The sequence below is a fragment of the Anolis carolinensis genome, chromosome 1 (genome assembly GCF_035594765.1).
Source record: "Anolis carolinensis isolate JA03-04 chromosome 1, rAnoCar3.1.pri, whole genome shotgun sequence".
NCBI classification, from domain to species: Eukaryota; Metazoa; Chordata; class Lepidosauria; order Squamata; family Dactyloidae; genus Anolis; species Anolis carolinensis.
In genome coordinates this window covers 89,782,227-89,804,130 of record NC_085841.1, presented here as the reverse complement: position 1 = coordinate 89,804,130, position 21,904 = coordinate 89,782,227, and the positions used below count along the sequence as shown (strand labels likewise).

General features: G+C 37.5%; 1 protein-coding gene across 17 annotated transcripts in view; it reads right to left on the bottom strand.

The window, feature by feature from the left end:
* Window positions 1-6,892: 6,892 nt before the first annotated feature.
* Window positions 6,893-21,904, bottom strand: part of ptprk (protein tyrosine phosphatase receptor type K) — a 461,736-nt gene continuing 446,724 nt past the window's right edge. For all 17 annotated transcript variants that reach the window (XM_062978846.1, XM_062978854.1, XM_062978881.1 and 14 more), the window contains 7 exons: window positions 17,681-17,830; window positions 16,505-16,678; window positions 15,083-15,214; window positions 14,144-14,269; window positions 12,974-13,137; window positions 10,864-10,999; window positions 6,893-8,498 (listed from right to left, as the gene is read on the bottom strand). In XM_062978846.1, the coding sequence (XP_062834916.1) occupies window positions 8,445-8,498; window positions 10,864-10,999; window positions 12,974-13,137; window positions 14,144-14,269; window positions 15,083-15,214; window positions 16,505-16,678; window positions 17,681-17,830 (936 nt within the window). In that variant the 3' untranslated portion in view covers window positions 6,893-8,444. The remainder of the gene's footprint in view (window positions 8,499-10,863; window positions 11,000-12,973; window positions 13,138-14,143; window positions 14,270-15,082; window positions 15,215-16,504; window positions 16,679-17,680; window positions 17,831-21,904) is intronic.

Sequence of the window (21,904 nt, the reverse complement as noted above, 5' to 3'; positions counted from 1 at the left end):
AATCCCATCATCCTTTCAGGCAATAAGTGTAATCACTTAACAATACCTCCATACACCCAACAGTGAGCTGACCAATCCCCAGGCAGATCAAAAGGTAATGGAGGTGCCCAATGCCCTGCCCTCATCTCTCCCTGAGAATTCATTTAGGTATGCCAACACCCATTGTCACCCATTGTTTCACCGGTTTGTACCAATTGTTCCACCCAGGCTAGCAAGGATACAACCATTAGCACCCATCAGTCTGAACACTACCCACATGCCTTTCTCCCCGAGTACCCACCAAAGGTGGACCCAGGAAATAACCACAAATTTCAAATTGAGCACTGACAATTTATTAAAGTTCTTGCCAGACTTGAAGTCCAATCAGTGGCAGTGATAGATGGCGAGCCTTGACCAATCAGCATGTGGATCATAACTGGTACCAATCTACACAATTCAGTGGTCAAGGCAGCAAAAGTCCATGGTTTTGAATAGCTGTCAAACATCTATAAATGTATTTGCATGTCCAATGCATTATGTCCAATTTGAGTGCTCAGACTCTCATGACATCCACTTTGGCCGAGTGAATAAAGCCTCGGTTCTTTGCCTTCAAGCTATTCATGTCTCATTTGGGAACCGGGAACCCAAACTTGCGAAACTGTGGAGCTGAAATCATATATCAAATCTACACTTTAGATTACTGCAGGTTGACACCATTTTAACTATTCCCATGATTCCATAGCACTGAGCCATGGCAGTTAGTTGTGTGAAACTGCATTCATTCTGCAGTGTACATTCACCCAGATTTAAAGATTCTACAACCAATTGCTATAGTGTTCTATCATAACTGCAGGGATCTTCCATCCAAAGCCTTCCACCTCTCTCTCTACCTCTACATCAACCACTCTCTCCCTTTCTCTCTGTGTGTGTTTATGGCATAGCTTTGCAACTCTATTTAAATTATGTTAGAAGTGACACAGTTTTGTCTAGTTGTATCTTGAGGCATTAAATTCAAACCCTCTGCTGACTCTTCATTTTGTTTTCAGTTTGATAACATCTGGATTGCTTTGACATCTTACGACATTTGTGACCCTTAAGATAGATCCCTCACTGTGTGCTTTATGCTCACGCTGATATATTGTCACAGTAGGATGTTGTCTCTCTGCCCCCTATAAGATTGTTACAGGCATTAGTCTGCTAAGGAGGAAGATTTCTTTTTGGAAGTGACTCAGCATTGTGACTTTCAAGCGAAGGTTTTGAGCGTTGTGTGTGTGTGGCTGAGTTTGTTTCTTTAAAAAACAAGAAGGAAAATAAATGGAAAGAAGAATCACAACATAAAGCATCAACAAGAAATGCACTAGGAAATCATTGTAAACATAGTTTCAAATTGAGAAACCATATGAATTAAGAAGCTATGTTGAGAAATAGATCCAAAAGCACTATGCGAGGCTGAACTTTCATCCTGAGCATATGATTGCATGCATTTGTTGTTGTAATGTGCTTTCAAGTAACCGCTGATGGTGATCCTATGACAGGATTTTCTTGACATGGTTTTGTAGTTTGGTTGAGCACCAACAAGTTTTGGTAGAGAAAGCTGAAGTCCTTTTAAAACTACATTTTCCAGGATTCCCTAGAATTGAGCCATGTATTACTTTTGTAGCGTGGGTGCACCCACAGTGTTTTATGCAGAAAATGAAAATCTAAGAAGAAATGGGGTAACATTAAAAGAGAGGAGAGAAATAGCACAATAGGAAGCCATTGCCATGTATTTTTTTAAAAAAATGAAACTGATTCTTTATTTCTATTTGCAAATGATTTAGGGCAGAACCAATATCTGAAGCTTTATATCATGGCAAAGAATAACTTCTGCTTTGCACCTGGCATGAAAATATGCCTATATTATCACAATTTGGAAGGCTTCCAGGTTCGCCAGATGCCATTTTGTGCAGGTCTCTACCCACTTATTTTATATGTTGCCCGAAAGCCTGGAGAAAAAAAAAATAGATTCCTTAGATAGTTTCTGCAGAATGATCTCAAACAGTTCTTAGTTTGTTGTGCTTACTTAAGAGTGAAAAATCTGCTAGCCTAGCTGGTGGTAAATAAAGCTTTTCAGCATTTGTGTTGCAGATTATTTTTCTTTGCAAATTGAAGAACGGGGAATTCACAAAAGGCTCCTGAGGCTGGTGTTAAGCATTTGATCTTTGAAACCTGAGAGAAAATCAATAAGTGTTGCTGTTACTATACTAAGAATCTTATGTGTTTAGTAATGAATAACTCTCTCTGTAGGTAAGATAAGAAATGATTGGGTAGAATAATCTCTGTTTACAATGGTAAATGACTTCTTTTTTGTGAGATGTAAGTGATAGACCATGCAGTGCAAATAATTTCGAATGCATTTAAAATAAAATTGATGGCAACATTTGTCCAAGTGATTTGAGGACTCCTTCAGGCACAGAATAAGGATCCCAGACTGAAGGAAAACAGTTTTGATAAGAGTGGAAACATATTTAAGAACATTCCATACATATTAATGGCCCCAAAGTTTAAGGTTTTTGCTTACTGTTTGAGAGCCAGCAAAGAAAGCCAGGGTGGTGAACTGGTCTGAGTGTTTGATTAGGATTCGGAAGAAGACAGTTTGAATCTCCGCTTAGCCATAGAAACGCACTGAGTGACCTTGAATAAACCAAACTCTCAGCTTTAGAAGAGGACAAACGTACTGAACACATTTTGCCAATAAAAATCCATTACAGATTCGCCTTAGAGTCACAAGTCAGAAATGACTTGAAAGCATCCAACATCTGAGCAATTCAGCAGGAAGTAGCTGTGTTTTTTTATTTATATAAATTTGATAACAAATGCAGTGCTACAGAATGGTTTCAGCTGTACTGGATCAAGCAACTCAAGGTTCAGATAACCTTGTATATAAAGGAGCCCCCGTTGGCGGAATGGGACTGCTGACTGAAATGTTGGCGGTTCAAATCTGGGGAGTGGGGTGAGCTCCTGTTGTTAGCTCCAACTTCCCATGTAAGGACATGAGAGAAGCCTCCCACAGGATGGTAAAACATCTGGGTGTCCCCTGGACAATGTCCTTGCAGACGGCCAGTGATCTCACACTAGAAGTGACTTAGCAGTTTCTCAATTTGCTTCTGACAAAAACAAAAACAAAACCTTGGATACTGACACATTGTGATATTCCCAAGGTCCCTTACAGATCTCTGACCCTTAGAGATGTTTGAGTAATGTCCACCAAGTTCCTGGGTTCCTCAATATCCTAAGAATAAAAAGCTGCTGACTTAGAGAGTGGCTGGAGTCTCCTATTTACATTCCTGGTTGTAAAATTCAAAGCCAGCATGAGGCAAGATACGCTAAGCCTCTGATTACAATACTTTCATACAGTTAAATCTGTGAGCATATTTATTTATGTAATATATCCAAAAACAATTATTATAATAGCTATTCTAGTACCACTGCCACTACCACCACCTCACTATTCAAAAAAGCTAGTATCTTGTTAGTTAGTCCCAGTTAGATCAGGCCAAATGAATCAATTGCTTAATGGCGAGTTAACATGTAGGTAAATTCAATTAAGCTCCAATGGATCTATTCTACTTGAGATTGGTAGGATGACCCCAATAATTCTAATAACCTTACCAAATATAACTGATTCCAATATTTAACCATTATCCTAAAGATAGTTCTTCCGGTCTTTTAGAACTCTTTTATTTGATTTCACATTCTTCTTTGCTTTCTTTGCACTTCTCCACTACTCCATTACATTTGTCATTCACTATTCCCCACATCACTCACCACTATATTACATTCACGGTGGCAGTCATTTCCTCACATTCTTCTGTTATAGTCCCCTTGAAAGTAGGCCTGGGAAAACTGTGTCCTGAAGCCAAATCTAGTTCTATCAGGTTCCAGGGCTCCACATACCTTCTCTATATTATTGTTGTTTTGTGGTTTCCCAATTTTTCTATGTCCCCCCTCCCCCTGCCGTCCATTCTAAGACTTTGAGCTAAAATATAGTTGGGGTATTTGGCCTACCTTTTTGCCCTTGGCTTCATCCACCATTATACTGTGGCTCCCAAGAACATCTCTGATATTTTTTTGACTTCAAATATTCCTTCATGAAGTTCTTTCCTCTTGTGCAAACAGGTCTTGGAGAGTTGATCACTTCAGCTTGCTGGGTTATATGCAATTTACTTGCCACAAATAGTTTTTTCTCTTGCCCTGAAGTTCCTCCACCTCAACAGCATCTCCATTCTCATCTCAAAGAATTGGAAGGCATAAGGAGGCTAGAGCTGAGAGAGTAAAATTTCCACTTGGGACAAAACTGGACATAATCCTTTCTATTTACAGCAGTTTCTGTGGACACAAACATGCCTCCTCTTTGCTCTTAGTACATTATGGAAAATTACTATTGTTGATAATACTTGATAAAATAGTGAAGAGTAGAAACATCACATTGGCAACGAAGGTCTGTATAATTAAAGCAATGGTATTCCCCGTAGTAACCTATGTATACAAGAGCTGGACCATAAGGAAGGCTGAGCGAAGGAAGAGAGATGCTTTTGAACTGTGGTGTTGGAGGAAAATTCTGAGAGTGCCTTGGACTGCAAGAAGATCCAACTAGTCCATACTCCAGGAAATAATGCCCAGCTGCTCACTGGAGGGAAGGATATTAGAGGCAAAAATGAAGTACTTTGGCCACATCATGAGAAGACAGGAAAGCTTGGAGAAGATAATGATACTGGGGAAAATGGAAGGAAAAGGGAAGAGGAGGTGACCAAGGACAAGATGGGTGGCAGGTATCCTTGAAGTGATTGGCTTGACCTTGAAGGAGCTGGGGTGGCCATGGCCGACAGGGAGCTCTGGCATGGGCTGGTCCATGAGATCACAGAGTCAGAAGCAACTGAACAAATAAATAACAAAACTATTGTTGAATTTAAGGACTTGACTACATGGACTGTTACTGCATTGCAGTCCCAGTCACTGATAGTGGATACCTACTGGGATGAGCACCTCTCTTCATTGATACTGTTGTACCAATTCAGCAATCTGTGATGCTGTGGTTGTACTTCTGCATACCCCTGTAACCCCTCCTTTTGCTAAAGTTTCAAACTCAAACTGGCATGCTACATCTTTGATATATCAAAACAAGCACATTTGATCTTAAACTACTTAATGGGGAAAACTAGTACATCCTGGGTTTTTTTTTTCATTTGCTCTCGTCCATTTCTTTTTGTGTTGCAAGAAAAGGCACAAATTAAGTTACCTTCTCAGTTGAGATGGGAGCCAATGTTCAAGAAGTTTTCACATTTAATTTGAGGATTACATGCCAGCCTTTAGAAAAAATCAACTGAGGTTGTAAAGGGCCTTTGTGTTACTTGTCAGTCAGCAGAGCCTTGGCCTTCTAAGTCACTCCTAACAAATGTTTCTCTCAAATTGCCCCCTTCTTGCTAGTTAGCATTTCAATTGCAGAGCTGAAAGGTTTAAAGAAAGCATTTACTTATTATCAAATCACATGGAAAGCTTTTTTTGTAGTTCTTCCATTTTTTCGAAATGCCACCTGTAATACAAACTAGATGGATTCTCTGGTGTCATTTGTACTCATGGGTTTCACTGAAAATCCTTTTATGTTTGTTAAAGGAGTACTTGAGGGCAAATGAGGACACATAGCTAACTCTGTTAACCCAATATACTCACTGCTATAATAAATCTAGAGAAATCCTGATGGTAAGAGTTTCCGACCAAATTATTGAAGGCATAGTGTGAACTCCTTGGTACCACGTTGTCTGAAAACTGAATGGTTGTGCATTAGTAGATAACACATATTTCTTTTATATGTATCATCATCATAAAATATGCCTGAGATAACTATAACAGTTGAAACATATAACTAGAAGGACAGCCAGTCATTCTTTCCTTCAATGTACCTTGACGTAGAGAGATCACAATAGGTCCTTGCCTAGAGGAATTTGACATTCAAATGATTTTCAGAACTTACACTTTTTAAAGGTAATAATTGTTGAATAGCAGGCAAGATTTGCAGATGGTCATTTTTGGCAGAGACAGAGAATGGCGGCATATGCAGCTTAATGTTCTATTCATTAAATTGGCTTCTGATAATGGTAAGATATAAATGTGTGATAGAAGTTAACCTATCTCATTGGATTCTCCAATGGTGCACCTGATAGTGCTTGTTTTTGTTCAGCACAAGCAATCTACGAAGCAGAGGAATAATATGAATTATATACTATGTACCTAATGACAAATTGTTGTACATTTCAGACCATCTGGATCATTAGAAAAAATTATGTTTGCGTAAAGTAATCAAAAGGGTTGCCATTGTTTATTATTGCATTGCTGGCCTGTAGTGTTTTGCCTGGCATATAAATACCAAAATGGAGGCTATCCTGATGTGCAGCATTGAGCCAGCTGAAGCTGCAGGCTGCAAAAATGAGAGTGGAAAAACATATATGCTATTCAAATGTTTTGTAAAAGCTTTAGGAAAAGTGACAAGTTTTAATCTGTTTGATCCTATATCCCCCCCCCCCCAGGTCTTAAGAAATATGCAAATATGTGATAAAAATTGGGAGACATTATTCTTTCTGGTGTGTGTTGCATATCACATGTAATTTTTGCATGACATCTAAGGGATGAGTAACCTTGCACATAGAAGCAAATGAAAGAAACATAGTGTACACTGTGTCTAGGTGTTTAAGATCATAGTAAGGTAAAAATATCTTCATTTTTAACTCCAGAAACTTCAAGTAGCTAGCTAAAGGGAAGAGGGTTTTTCTGAATCAATAAGCCTTCAGAACAGAGTTGTGAGTCACGATCTTACTGCACAGTGCTTTCAATTAAAAAGAAACAGCAATGAAGTTGAAAAAATAAGAAGAAACCAATGTTTTATAAAACTTTTTTAATTCACTCTTACTTTACATGGGTATTTATAAGCACCTTGTCATTAACTCTTGATCCAAAAAATCAACAAGACACAAATATTTCATCATTAAGAAAATATGCCCAGGCTTATGAATGTGCATATGAAGAGCAAAGTAAAATGAGACTAAAGCTATAGCCTAACTATGGAATTGATTCAATCCATTTTGGCTTTGTCAGAACACAAAGCTTCCATTGCCACAAACCTGGACAACCATTTCATAGGATATGTATGCATGCTGGAAGTGACCGAACAGTTTTCACAGCACCAAATGACTTGGATGAATTTGGGAGGAAGTTTTAGAAGACAAAACAGGCTCCCAGATTATGACTGAATAACCTTTAAGTATGGAGTTTAAAGGGAGAGGGCAGCATGTATCCTCGTCCATGCTATGGCTGCCTAGGATTGCGCCTGCAACTTGAATACATTAAAAAAAAAGATTATTTACTTGGAATATTCTTCTAACCAAGCCTTGCTTGTTATTTTGTCTGCTTTGTGTCTCAAGCATTTGTCAATCCTTTTTGTTTCTTTATAAAAATAATGAAGTTTCTACCGCAATTGTGCAAGTCATAAGCATAGATGTGTGCAGTTTCTATTCAATTTATATTATTAAACTGGAAAAGATCTGTTCACTTTGAGAAAAGCAGTTTTGAGTTTGGTCTCCTGTAACCAAGTAATTTATATTGATTCAATTCATTATCATGTACACAACAAGAATCACTATGTCAGTGTTTTCTGGCCTATACATAAAAATTCTCCCCACCCCCCTCTCTCCTTACACAAAAGCATACAAAAAATAATCTACAAAAATCATTTACACTTGATTTCAGTAGAAACAAAAATGTTTGAGAAAAATGGTTTTGTTTATCCATCAGAAAAGGAATGTCAGTAAACAATAAATACAATGTGCTTTCTTCATCATATAGACATATGTACACTTGAGTCTTTGGCTTATGTGTAAATTTCTTTATAAAGAACTTTGATCAGGCCATAATTGCACATTAAAACAAAATAAAGCAGTTATCATACATACTATATATATATATATAAATGTATATATAACTTTTTTCCCTTGCAACACATGGAACGTACAGAGACTATCAATCTGCACAGTTGTTTCACTGTTAACGATTTATCAAAGTATGGAGAAAAGGGGAAATAAAATGTTGAAACAGATACATGCAACAGATGGGGGTTCTAGTGTAACCAAGAGACAGCTGAATATACAAACACTGAAAGGTCCTACCTCCAACAGCATACACACTCAGCCTTGGCCCTTCTTTTTATTTGTGGCACTATATGTTCATACTGTATACAGGCATAGAAACAGTTCTTTATTTATATATTTATATATATAATTAAGATACACCATTTATTAAGAAAAATACTTTTGCATTTAAAAATTAACTCTCCCCTTCAGTAAATTCTTTCTTCACAGGTTCCAGAGCTGATGGCAAAATGCAGTTTATGAAATTTCATATTATTTGGTTCTCTTGATTGAATCCATCCTTTCCCACTAAGATGATTCAAGGTACTCCAGTGCGACATCATAGCAGAAACGATATTGCTCCTGTTAAAGAACAACACATAGAAAATTGAGAAGAATACGAAGACTTGTTGATGACTCATCTGATGTATTTATTTTGTAACACTTTGAAATGCGTTGTTACCGATGGCTGGAAATCTCTCAATCCAGTAGAGCCTAAGGGTATGGACCAAAATGTACTAAGGTTGTTAATAAACAAATAACCTAGGATGAGTTCATGGTCCTTTGGATTGTTGGGAGAGGGGCAGGGGGGATTATAGTTTGAAAAAAACACAAACAAATTAATATGCACATTGCACATATCTCATTTACAGTGCATTAAAAACACATGAAAGACCAATACAATATTTAAAATGAAGAACAATTTCAACCAACATAAACTTACCAGTATTTCAATGGGAAGTGTGGGCCTGCTTTTGGCTGATGAGATAGCCAGGTAAATTAGGTTTGTTGTGGTGTGCCTTCAGCTTGTTTTCGACTTAGGGTAACCCTAAATCTAAATTTTAGGGCAGGGGCTGGGTAAATGACCATGGGGGACCTTAGTTTGGGGACCCCTGACTTAGCTGGTCCATATGCATGAGTTCTATGTATTCACTGCTTTAGAAAACATGTAGAGATCATGAAAGTTCCCCAGTCCTCATTTGCCAGTGAATTGCTACTGCAGGGGTCTGTTCCCTGTTGACTGGGAAGCACTGGCTGACATTCCCATCTGCTTTCATGGGGGTGATCTTGAGAGAGAGGAAGAATTACTACAGGGTCCCTGTTTGGCTGTTGCCATTTATGGGAGGGGTGCAAAATTCAGCTACTTCCTGTTCAATAGGGAAGATACTGCCTGGTAAATTGTGATTTGACACAGTTGGGCCAGGACATAGAACTACATAACGATAATGGTAGAGAATTCTAGGGTTCATCAGCAATGTAAAATTGATGCGGTTTGACAACACTTTATCTGCCATGGCTCAATGCCATGGAATCATGGGAGTTGTAGTTTTATAAACTCTTTAGCCTTCTCTGCCAAAGAGGGCTGATGCCTCACCAAATTACAGATCCCATTATTCCATAGCATTGAGCCATGACACTTAAAACTGCATTAATTCTACATTGTAGTTGCACCCCTGGTCATAGGCTGCGAATTATTAGCTATTTTGTGATTGTTTTGCAACTCCATCAGTTAAAAAATGAAAAATATTGTAATAAGCACATTGTTTCACCTGTGGTAACTGAGGGCATACATTTCTCATTGTCAGATGGTACTGTGTAGTTAACAAAATTGAATATTTTAATATTAAAGCAAGGGTTCAGGTCCTTTGGTGTTCAACTGAATAAACTTTAAAGACAACTTTAGCCCTTAGCATAAAATTCTAAAAGAGCAAAATAAGATAGGAATTTGAATCTCAGTGAACTGGTAACCAGGGATGTACATTTCTAGTATGACTGGGAAGTTATGTATTTTAAGATCTTTATTTTATTTTATTTTATTTTATTTTTTATCTCAAGACCAGCTGTCCAAAATTGGGGTGGTGGACAGAGCAGATTTTGAGCCTCGGTATTTTTAAACATTTAGATTCTTCAATGAGAAACAACGTACCCATCTCTCCCCTCCCCCAAGCCTAGAAACAAACATTACACAACTGTTCACAGGAAGTAGGAGAAGCTTTCTGAAAAGTGTTATTGTTCCCTTCATGTTTGTTATCTGATCATCTTGCTGAATGTAGGGCAGGTAACAATGCTACATTGGTTGTTCTTGGCTTGTTCCCTCACCCAGCTGAACAGATGCTGTGTGCATGAGGTTAAGACAGTTCACCCACAAAATGAATGGCATTGAATGGTTTTTAGCAACTTCAGTGGGAGAACAAAATACTTCTTAATTAATTATTTTTGGAGGGGAGGGGGTTGAAGAATATAGTGACATTATTAGAAATCCATACAAAGTACATTTGTAGAGAAAATGTTTCCTCATTACAAAATATTTATTCAGAAATACTTTGAAGCACAAAAGGAAGTAAACTAGCAAATGTAACTTTGAAAAATGTACTCCTGGAACTCAACAAAAACTTTATCTAATGTTTAAATCTTATGATTTGAAAACCCCAAAACCTATATGTGAGATCTGCAAGCAATTAGAAGGTGGGGAATGAAGAAAAGTCTATTTTTAAATTTAAAAAAATTAGAAGGAAAAAAAGCTCATCTCTCTTCCCTTCTTTTTCTAATCCAAAGATGGAGAACATATGACTATTTAGACTCTGTCAGTCCGTAACTCCCACAGTTGCTTGCCATTAGTAATGCTAATATCCCCACCACTATCCTCACTCTCAATATCAACTTTCTGACATTGCACCATTCTATGCAACTTCTATGTTTTAAGTAATCTCCAAATCCATGAACTTACCGGTGTTTCTACCATATTTGGCTTACTGTTCCGTAAAGTCTTTACTGCATGGAAAACATCGATGACATTTTGCCTTTTAAGCATTTCTACTACAATACCTATGGCACAGAACATTCCACTTCGTCCACCGCCATTCCTGATCACAAAATAAAAATGTTGGTTTTTTTTTAGAAAAGGAAAGGTTTACATACATACATAAAATTAAATGTATTCATTTTATATAAATTCATGTACCAAAAACAAATATTCTAAATATACATATGAAAGAACAGTTCATACAAATAATAAAATCCATATGCAAAGTAAGAAAATTCATATGATAAGGTAATAGTTCTAAAGTGATGCCATTACTCTTATTTCAAGGAACTCAGTATTTCATAGGCTTAACTTGAAAAATCTGAATATTGTTACTTGATTTGATAATTGAAAAACTTTTTAGTGCTCTTTTTCTGGCAAAAATATCTATCTCTTAAAAATAATCATGACAGCACAATTATTAAAGAAGTAATTGCCCACCAAAAAATAATCATCTAGGGCAGCGGTTTTCAACTTGTGGGTCCCCAGATGTTTTGGCCTTCAACTCCCAGAAATCCTAGCAGTTGGTAAACTGGTTGGGGTTTCTGGGAGTTGTAGGCCAAAACACCTGGGGACTACTGATCTAGGGGAAGAGAATATAGTGCAAGTAGTTCTTAGATTTGCTTCTATCCGAATGGAAATATATAGTGCAAGTGATTTTCTAAGGATTGGCAGTGAAACTTGAGGTTCCCCACTGAAAATAGGGAAAGAGTTCTTTAGAAAATATAGTATGGATTCAATACCCAAGGTTTTACTTAGCCACACTTCAAAAAATATTCCTCCCAGATGTATTTGTGGGCCACTCTATACCCCTCAGTGATATTATATGGTATGCTTCTGGCTCAAGTATAGTCAAAATAAGTGTTTCAGTATTACACACAATTTTAGGTAACTTATAACATGCACCTCTGTGGTTATAGAGGTTGTGTTGCACATGAGTCCACAACTACAATGCATCATATGCAGTTTGATGAACGTGTAAAGTTAAGAGTGTCCAAAGGTTTTGGTATTTTAAATTTAAATAAATGATGTAAACATTTAAAACATGGGACACACAAGTCAGTCAACAGTCAATTTAGAGCACTGCTTCTTAAACTGTGGGTCCCAACCCGAAATGGTTGAGGTCTTGGAATTTTTTTTCTGAACATCACCCAGTAGCTGTTTTAGATATTTGCATGTATCTGTTGTGTAATACTTACAGTGGACTCTGCGGAAGATGCTTAAGCTTGCAAAAGCATATTTTTACCAGTAAAAGTTTGGTTTAATTTATAATATAATATAATATAATATAATATAATATAATATAATATAATATAATATAATATAATATAATATAATATCTGGTAGAAAGGTGGACAAGTTTAATAAGCCCTGGACATTGGGTAGGGAGGAATTAAATTCAAGATTTTATAACTGTGAATTCCATTTAGTATAAGGTATTACATACCTTAGTTTCTATTAGATTTCTCTAAAGTCATTTCATAGACTGTACCTTACCTGGAAATCTTTTGATACAGGAGAATTTAGAAATATTTAAACTAACCCCCCCCCCCCCCCCAAAAAAAAAAACACACATTTTCATTAGGCCAGTAGTTCTCAACCTGTGGGCCGCAGCCTAGCAGTGAACTGCAAGAACAAAAATCTGGTCCACAAATTTCCTTCCTCTTTATTTTATTTATTTTATTTCTGCTTCTTTCTGCAGAGCTGACCATTTTATTGGGTAGACCACATCAGCTCTAGATTATTAAATATGGTTTTCTGTGGGCGAGCAGATGTTGGTTACTGGATGACATATGTTCTGTATCAGAAACTAGAACTTATGTGGTCTATCCAATGCAATTTTCTGAATCAGCACCCCAAATTGAATCTAAAGTTGACCAAAAACTGATTTGTAACCCTTTTGGTACTAATGTTGGAGAGTGGTCCTTGGTCAAAGTGGTTCCTGGTCAAGTTGGCCCTGGTCAAAAAAAGATTGAGAACAACTGCATTAGGGACAATAAACAGTATGGAGTTTGAAAAACTACATAATACTTACAGACAGTGGATTATTGTTCTCCCTTCTCCCTCTTCACATTCTTCTTGCCATTTTTCAACTTGAAGAATTAACTTCAAGAATGACCGTTTGGAACCTGGTACATCTCTGTGAGACACCCATCCCAGGTACTGAAATTGCTGTACCATCAAATAACCTTCCTGAGGCTGTTGAAAATAAAAAAGCCGCATGTTTTTCTTTTACTATCCTTTATAATGAATGAAAAAATAACAGCAAGATCACAGGTTTTATGTCATTTATAAGACATAAAAATAAAGCTTTTAATCAAAACATTAACAAAATGAGAAGGAGGTTTTGTTACATAACATAATATAACAAAGACCGCTTCTAGAAACTTAAAAGACATGTTAGAATTGAGTTGAGGGATAAATAGCAAGGTTAGGCCACATCTGATGACAAAAATCTTAGATTAGACAAAGGCCTCAGATAACTGTCTCTCTATGCAATGAAATTGAGAATCTACCCATTCTACTCAAATACCAAATTATACATAGCAAATAAAGACAATAAAATAGAAAAATTGGAAGGAGAGCAGTTACTTTGGACTTACAATCATTTACTATTAGTTTTGCCACTATAATATGGGTGGCAGATAGAGATGGACGAATGACATGAGAGTCACCTAAATTTTATATCAGTAGCTGGTGCAGATTGAAATGACTTTGAAAATAATCTTTACGAAAAATATCCCAAAGTATTGTTTGCACTGTTTTAATTGAATAAAATCACCAGAAATGGGGTGAACATAGAAGTAATTATCCATCATAGCAGTGGTGCAAACAAGAGTACCTGTTTGAGCTTCAGAGTGCCTTTTACATTACAATGATTGAAAAGTAAGTATACTTCCACAATAGCAGATCCCAGCATTTAAAAAAAGAACTGTGTAACTATTCTGTTTTTTGCTCCTAAAAGGAACTCAAAGATCATTTGAGCTCCTTGTAAAATTCCCTGTTTAAGACAGACTGAGTCAATATTAAAAGCCTCATCTGTCAAACAAACTGAAACTATTGTTTCCAACTTGCTATGAAAACCTTTAACCTGTTTTGTTTTTCTAATCTTTCCCAGCAAAAAAATAAAATAAACCCCAAAACCAAAATCCAATAGCAGCTCCATAAATGGGATTCTCCTGTCAATCATGACCATATTGCTTACCCTTGTTAAATTGCATATCCTGAAGATTCTGTTTATTACATCACAATCCATGGAGCAAGACATGCATTCCACCTGAATAGGACCATATCTCAGCATTCCTTCTTCAGGCCAATACTGTGGACATCCCTATATCATATTAAATATTAATGTTAAATTACAACAACAACAGAGACATTGTCAATTTTAATTATAGCTACAATCAAGACGCTTTTCACTTGCTTAACTAACTTAAAAATGATAGAGCTCAGTAAACAGGATTACTTTGTAATGCTATCTAATTTATTTGATCAGTATTGTATTCTACTGATGATACAGGAAGTAGATTTAGGACTTCAAAGGAAGCCCACATATTTGAGAGCAGGGCTTAGGAAGTTACTTTTAAAGTACCCTTCCTAAAAGTATCCATTTCTCATGAACTTGTAACTGTTAACCGTTTTTAAAACTCTTTATTTTTTGCTTGCTTAGATTTGTAAATTAATCAAACAGGTAAGAAAATGCTGTAAATCAAAATACTTTCCAAGTATTTATTTATTTATTTATTTCCAGAATTTATACCCCGCCCTTCTCACCCGGGGGGACTCAGGGCGGCTTACACAGTTGGCAACATTTAATGCCAAGAACATAATAATAAAACAAAAAACAGTACATATAATCAATTAAAACTATAAAAATACATCATTAAAATACATTATAAAAATTAAAACATAAGTAAATTAGATCCATTTGTCTAAAAACCTATCATTCAAAGTATCATTTGAAAGAAAATTCTAGCCTTGTCTTCGCCCTCATACATGTATTTTCTTTTAAACTTGGGAACATCTATTCATATAATCTCATTGTAGCAGTACAAATGTAATGATCTGTACCTTTCAGTTAATATAGACAAGAGCACATCCATTTCAATGAAATCTGCACAACCCTCAGACATTAGGGGCTTACCTGCGATAAATCAATTTCATTTAACATCACAAGAGAGGTACACCCATAGTCATATACCAGTCTCCAAAAATCTTTCACAGTATTTGGCAAAGGATGCTGTGTGACAATGAAGGCAGCAGGTTGCCTGTAGCTCTGTGTTTAATAAAAACAAGTAAAAAGAAAATAAGAGAATAGCAGTCAGAAACAAAATAGTGCTGCATGAATGTCAGACAACATCCCAGCACTCTTCCCATAATAGCAATACACAAGGATGTTGTTCTCAATTACTAGCAGAAAGGAGCAAACAGTAAAGAGCTGACACTTTTCTGATGTAACTGAAAGATTAGCAACTTTAAAAAAAAGTAAGTCCTACTCAGAAATGGAAAAAGTACACTCAACCATTTCACTCTTTGCCAATGAATCCCCAAAATACACATGCAGGGTTAAGTCTATCATTTAATTTGGCATTACAAAACTTACACATATACTGGCCACTACATTCTATGGGCAAAAGGTTATACAATGCATATTCTAGAGAAGAACACTCTTTTTCTGTCTGTTACTCCTTGTCAGTGACTGAGAATAGGATAGAAAAGAAAATTACACTTTATGCATATTGAAAATACATGCAAAAACTGCAATACATGAAACTGAATTTTATTTCTCGACTGTTCTGCCTATGGATCCCTTATTTCTTGTAGGATTGCATTCATTAGTAAAAGGCAAATAGGTAGAAGTGGCTGCACATTAACATAGTAAGTCTCATACTAGAATTTCCATTCATACATTTTCAGAAAAGGCTAAATTCCGCTTCTGGAAAAGATGACAGATTGCAGCCCCTTCAGAGAAAACATTTGCAGAATGTACAGGGGAACCTCCTGTGGATCTCTGCCTGGATAAAGGAGAGATCACATATGTGGAGCTCTACATCTGAACTACTTGCAAGGAAACTGTGGAAACCACTGCAGTCTGCAAGAGACTACCATTCAGCTCAACTGCCAAAGCACGCCTATAAAAGGACACTTGATCTGCTAAATCGCTCTTTCTCAAATTTATCTGAAACATAAACCTTTAATTGAAAAGGGTTTGTGAGATCAGCAGTTAAAAACCCCCCCTCTTTTTGGGGGGTGAAAATAAGCACAGAGAAGAATGATTACAGCTATAACATAAAAAGCCTAGGAAAGTTTAAAATGGCCAAGGGGAGTATTAACTTAAAGAGTAAAGGATTTTAAAAGTGTACGATTCTTTCATGGCAAGTGGCAAAAGCAGCATTGCGAAACTGAAGCTACAGGAGTGAGAGAATTACCCCCCCCCCCATACCTTTAAAGTTAAAGAGCATTTTGCACTGTATCAATTTTAATTTTTGTCAAGAAAAATGTTACATCTCATTCTGCATACTTAAAGGGCACATCATATTGACAAAAAGAAAAAAAAATCTCTTACATCCATAAGGGCAGCATTGATATAATTGCTGCTTTCGCCATCAATAGTAATTAAGAAAGGCAGACATCTGTCTGGTGGCAACATATCCATAAAGCGATTCTTGTCATGGTTCCTTGGTAAGCATGCTATACTGCAGTCTTCAGCCTGAAGCCGAGGAGTCACAGAATTCAGGGTCTGGAAGGAAGAGGCAGTTTTTACTATGATCTAGTGTACATTTTATATGGATTCATCTGGGCACTAAATAATATTGCATAGTGAAGCTACTGATAACCATGAGGAAAAAAATGTGTCAAATTCAAGTCTGAAAAAATAAGTTTGCATGCACTGAACTGGTTCTCAGTTCGCATCCCATCTATATATATAAAAGAGTGATGGAATCCTGGCGACCGCCAAAACAACAAAACTAAACACCCCACAACCTCGAAAATTGACAACACAACCCATCATCCATGCCTCTAGGTTGATACAACAAAAAGAAAAGAAAAATAAAGTCCTAATTAGAGGGAGAGGAATAATTGTTTTTATCCAATTGCTGCCAGTTAGAAGGCTAAGCTCCGCCCACTTGGTCTCCTAGCAACCCACTCACCCAGGGGACAGGCAGGGTTAGGCCTCACTTAGGCCTCTTCCACACGGCCTATAAAATACAAATTATCAGATTTTAACTGTATTATATGGCAGTGTAGACTCAAGGTCCTTCCACACAGCTATATAACCCATTTATAATCTTATATTATCTGCTTTAACTGGATTATCTGGACTCCACACCTTTACCCTTTACCTTAACTACCACCAATTCCTCAATACTTTATTTCCCATACCACCATATTTTGCCACAGCAACGCGTGGCCGGGCACAGCTAGTATAAAATAAAATAAGAGACTCACACTGTGGAAAATTCAAGTGAACTTTTATATATGTTTAAACTGGGGGGGGGGGGGGGGAATGCTCCCGGAAGGCCAGAGGTTACTGGTGTTCAAATGAATTAGCAATTAGAATCAAACAATGGAATTCCAGATTTATAGATGACTGTGTTAAGCACATAATGAAAGATCTAGGTGAAGCATTAGGCTTAACACAATGAAATGCTAAGAGGTTATGAATCTGATATATAAACTGGAAAAATATATAACTGAAAGCAGAGACGACGTTGCTGTATAAATGAGCTGCTGAATATACCTGAAATTCATCTTTCAGATGTGAAGAGTTTGTCTGCGAGTCTATTCTAATCATGTCAAAATAGGCAGCTTTGAATTCACAAACAGGGATGGCAGTTTCCCCACATAAGCAGGCTTCCAGAATTGCATCATGAATAAAGATATACTGCTCCTGCCAAAGAAGAAACAGAAAAAAGATTCTCTCAACATTTTTATAAGAAATGAAATCTGTTTTATATACCTTCGTGCTGGAAATCCTATTCAAGGTAGCTTAATTCAATCCATTTTTATACTGCTTAAGCACAGCCTATGACTTAAATGAGATTCATTTAATCAGTGTGCTTTTCTGATAATGGCAAATCTAAGGTCCAACAATAATCAGTGGCAAAGGTATCAGCAGGCTGAGTAATACACATTTGATATTTTGGGGGAAGGGGTTTTCTCCTTTTATTGCCGCTTGGGCTCCTTTTCTCTCCCTTTGGCTTCTCCTTCCTCCCTTTCTTAGGCTCTAAATTGTAATTATTTATGATTTATAATAGTCTTTTAGAGTTTATTAAAAACCGCAAAACAGTGAATATATGAAAAGTGAACCGCGAAGTAGTGAGGGAACACTGCACTACAAAACAGCAGTAAAAACTGGGTGTGGAGAAAAGCTCTGAATAACTCCACATATCAAGAATTAGAAACCCTAATAGTCACCCACCAACATGGCTGTGTTTAAACCCTCCCAAAACTGAATTTTAAGAATGAAAACAAATTGTGATATATATTTTATATATTAAATATATTAGATATATTTCAGAAAACAACAAATCTATATTTCCTTGCACCACCTTTCAGAAATCCCTAGAAATTGAAAGCTAAGCTAAATCCAAAGTATTCAAATATTTGCTTTGATTTAAATCATAATCGATCACCAAGATCATCTCAACAATTCCTTTTTGACCCTCTCCTTTTTACATGTTGAGACATTTCATGAAGTGTCTGTATCAGGATGAGATTTTTTAAAAAAGCCTGCATAATTTAGGGCTTCACCCCAAAAGCAAGAAAAGGTCCATCCTATCTAAACTGAACTAGAAAACATTCTCACTGCACACTACTCATCACTGCTAAAATAAACTGTTATATAAATTTGCCTTACGGTCACCGTAAGTCAGACACAACTTGAAGGCAGACAGCAATAACAGTGCAGCTCCCAAACCTACTGTACATGCTGTGTTCCATACTGTTTTCTACTTCCATTCCCTGCTAAGTATTTATAAGGTAACTAGCTGTGCCCGGCCACGCGTTGCTGTGGCTTAGTCTGGTGGTGTTGGTCAGTCTACATTAGGTTGTATTTATGCTGTGACCTCCACCCTTCTTTATAGTCACATTAGTAGTAGTATTTGAAGTCTGTTACCTTCTTCAATTTTTGTGTTGATTGATAATTGCTTGAGATACTTGTTGTCTTTTGTTTGTTGTTAATCGTGATGTCTGATTCTGCTGAGTGTGGTTTACATCTTATTGTGGTACAATAGTCTTTTTTTTGCCTGTGCAGGTGTTTATTATTGTTGTTGTTATAGTGGTCATGAAGGCTGGATAAGTTAGATGGTACTGTATTGTTTTTGGAGGCCCAGTGTAGCACTGACTGGCCTCTCAGCCTCAGTGCCTGGCTGCTTCTTGCCTGTGGTGGTGTAGATTCTTATTGTTGTTGTTGTCATTGTTATTATTGTAATTGTTTTTTTGGAGGCCAAGTGTGAATGTAGGGATTGGGGAGGTGGATGAGCACTGAATGGCCTTGTAGACTCAGTGCATGGCTGATTCTTGCCTGTGTAGGTGTTTATTATTAGTGGGTGAGTGGATGGATAGATGAGTGGATGGATAGAGTGGGTGCTCTCCTTGTTTCCTTTATTCCTATGCTGTTCCCTTTCTCTGCTCCGATCCTGAGCTCGCTGATAAGAACATAGTGGTCAGAAAGGAGGGTAAATATAACCGGATCAATGGTCTTTCTCTCCCTTTTGCTCTTGGCCTTCCGGGCAGAGAGGGAGGGCTCTTGTACTTGGCGTTCCTTCGCTTCCCTTCCCTCTCTCCTTCCTTCGTTCTATCCGTCCCAGCCTTTCCTGCCTGCGGATCCATGGAACTGGGTCAATGGGTTGGATGGCGGGGAAAGGGAGAAGGAAGAGACCTCTAATTGAAATGCATGGACTCCATGCCATGGGGTGCTGGAATTTGTAGTTTGCATCCAGTCCAACCCCTTTCTTTCTTTTTGTCATGGAGGAAGAACCCACCCAAACTTCTCAGACAGATGGCCATCCGGTTTAGTTGTGTTGTTATAGTCACAATGTGTTGTTGTGAGTTTTTTGGGTCCAGATTGTGGTTTTGTGGTGTGGTTGTGTTCTTACAACTGGGAGGCAAGGCTTTTGCGTTGTGTTGTCAAATTTTGTATTTCTGGGGCGTTTAGTTGTGTTGTTATAGTCACGATGCATTGTTGTGAGTTTTGTGGGTCCAGATTGTGGTTTTGTGGTTTGGTTGTGTTGTTACAACTGGGAGGCAAGGCTTTTGCGTTGTGTTGTCAAGTTTTGTATTTGTGAGGCGTTTAGTTGTGTGCCAAGTTTCGTATTTCTGGGGCGTTTAGTTGTGGTGTTATAGTCACGATGCATTGTTGTGAGTTTTGTCGGTCCGGATTGTGTTTTGTGGTGTGATTGTGTTGTTACAACTGGAAGGCAAGGCTTTTGCGTTGTTTTGCCAAGTTTCGTATTTCTGGGGCGTTTAGTTGTGTTGTTATAGTCATGATGCGTTGTTGTGAATTTTGTGGGTCTGGATTGTGGTTTTGTGGTGTGATTGTGTTGTTACAACTGGGAGGCAAGGCTTTTGCGTTGTTTTGTCAAATTTTGTATTTCTGGGGCGTTTAGTTGTGTTGTTATAGTCACGATGCGTTGTTGTGAGTTTTGTGGGTCCGGATTGTGGTTTTGTGGTGTGGTTGTGTTGTTACAACCGGGAGGAAAGGCTTTTGCGTTGTGTTGCCAAGTTTTGTATTTCTAGGGCGTTTAGTTGTGTTGTTATAGTCATGATGTGTTGTTGTGATTGTTGTGCGTCTGGATTGTGGTTTTGTGGTGTGGTTGTGTTGTTGTAACCGGGAGGCAAGGCTTTTGCATTGTGTTGCCAAGTTTCGTATTTCTGGGATGTTTAGTTTTGTTGTTATAGTCACTGCACCCGCAAATTTATCCTTTTATATATATAGAAAGGTAAAGCTTTTCCCCTGACGTTAAGTCCAGTCATGTCTGACTCTGGGGGTTGGTACTCATCTCCATTTCTAGGCCATTGTCCGTAGACACCTCCAAGGTCATGTGGCCGGCATGACTGCATGGAGCGCCGTTACTTTCCCGCCGGACCTATTGATCTACTCACATTGGCATGTTTTTGAACTGCTAGGTTGGCAGAAGCTGGAGCTAACAGCGGGCACTCACTCTGCTCCCAGGATTTGAACCTGGGACCTTTCGGTCTGCAAGTTCAGCAGCTCAGTGCTTTAGCATACTTTGCCACCGGGCTCCTAAGTATTTATAGTATGGTTTTAATATATGTATTATTAATTATAGATAGAAAACTCAAGGCTGGTTAAGTCAACACTGTTTTCTCATGAAAGAACAAGAACGTGCTCATTTTGGTTATGTTCTTTTGTACAAATAAAAGCAGTAATGCTCACAGGACTTTCCATATAGGGGAAAAATGAGAACAATTCTTGCATGAAATTGTGGTGCTCATGTTTGTCTTGCTGGCATTTTTGTTTGTTGGTATGGAGCAGCTTTTAAACTCAGTCCAGTGCTGAATATGTTTTTCCAGCATTTTGAATTTGCCAACTGGATTGTTGCCTGGATAAGTCTCTTATGATCATATTATACAGCACCTGCAAAATAATGGCTTCTTTGCAATGTTAGCACTAGTAAAATAATATGTGGCCTGGGTCCTGGAGAGCAGATGTTAAAGAATAAGGAGTGAAGGAAGAAAAAAATCAGAGTAATAATATTTTCAGATGCTAGCCTTACTAGATGGTGATGGCAACCAACTTGTGAAGGGAAATTTTATATCACAATCCTATGTCTTTCTGCCAAACAAAACAAAAACTGGTTGTTGCACAATAGGTACCTGATGCACTGAAACATTTTTTTATTCTACAGAATGAACAGCAGCATATTTGTCTAACAAAGACATCCCAGCTGGAAAGTACGCACTTAAATACAAATATTTTCAAATATCTTATAATTAATAG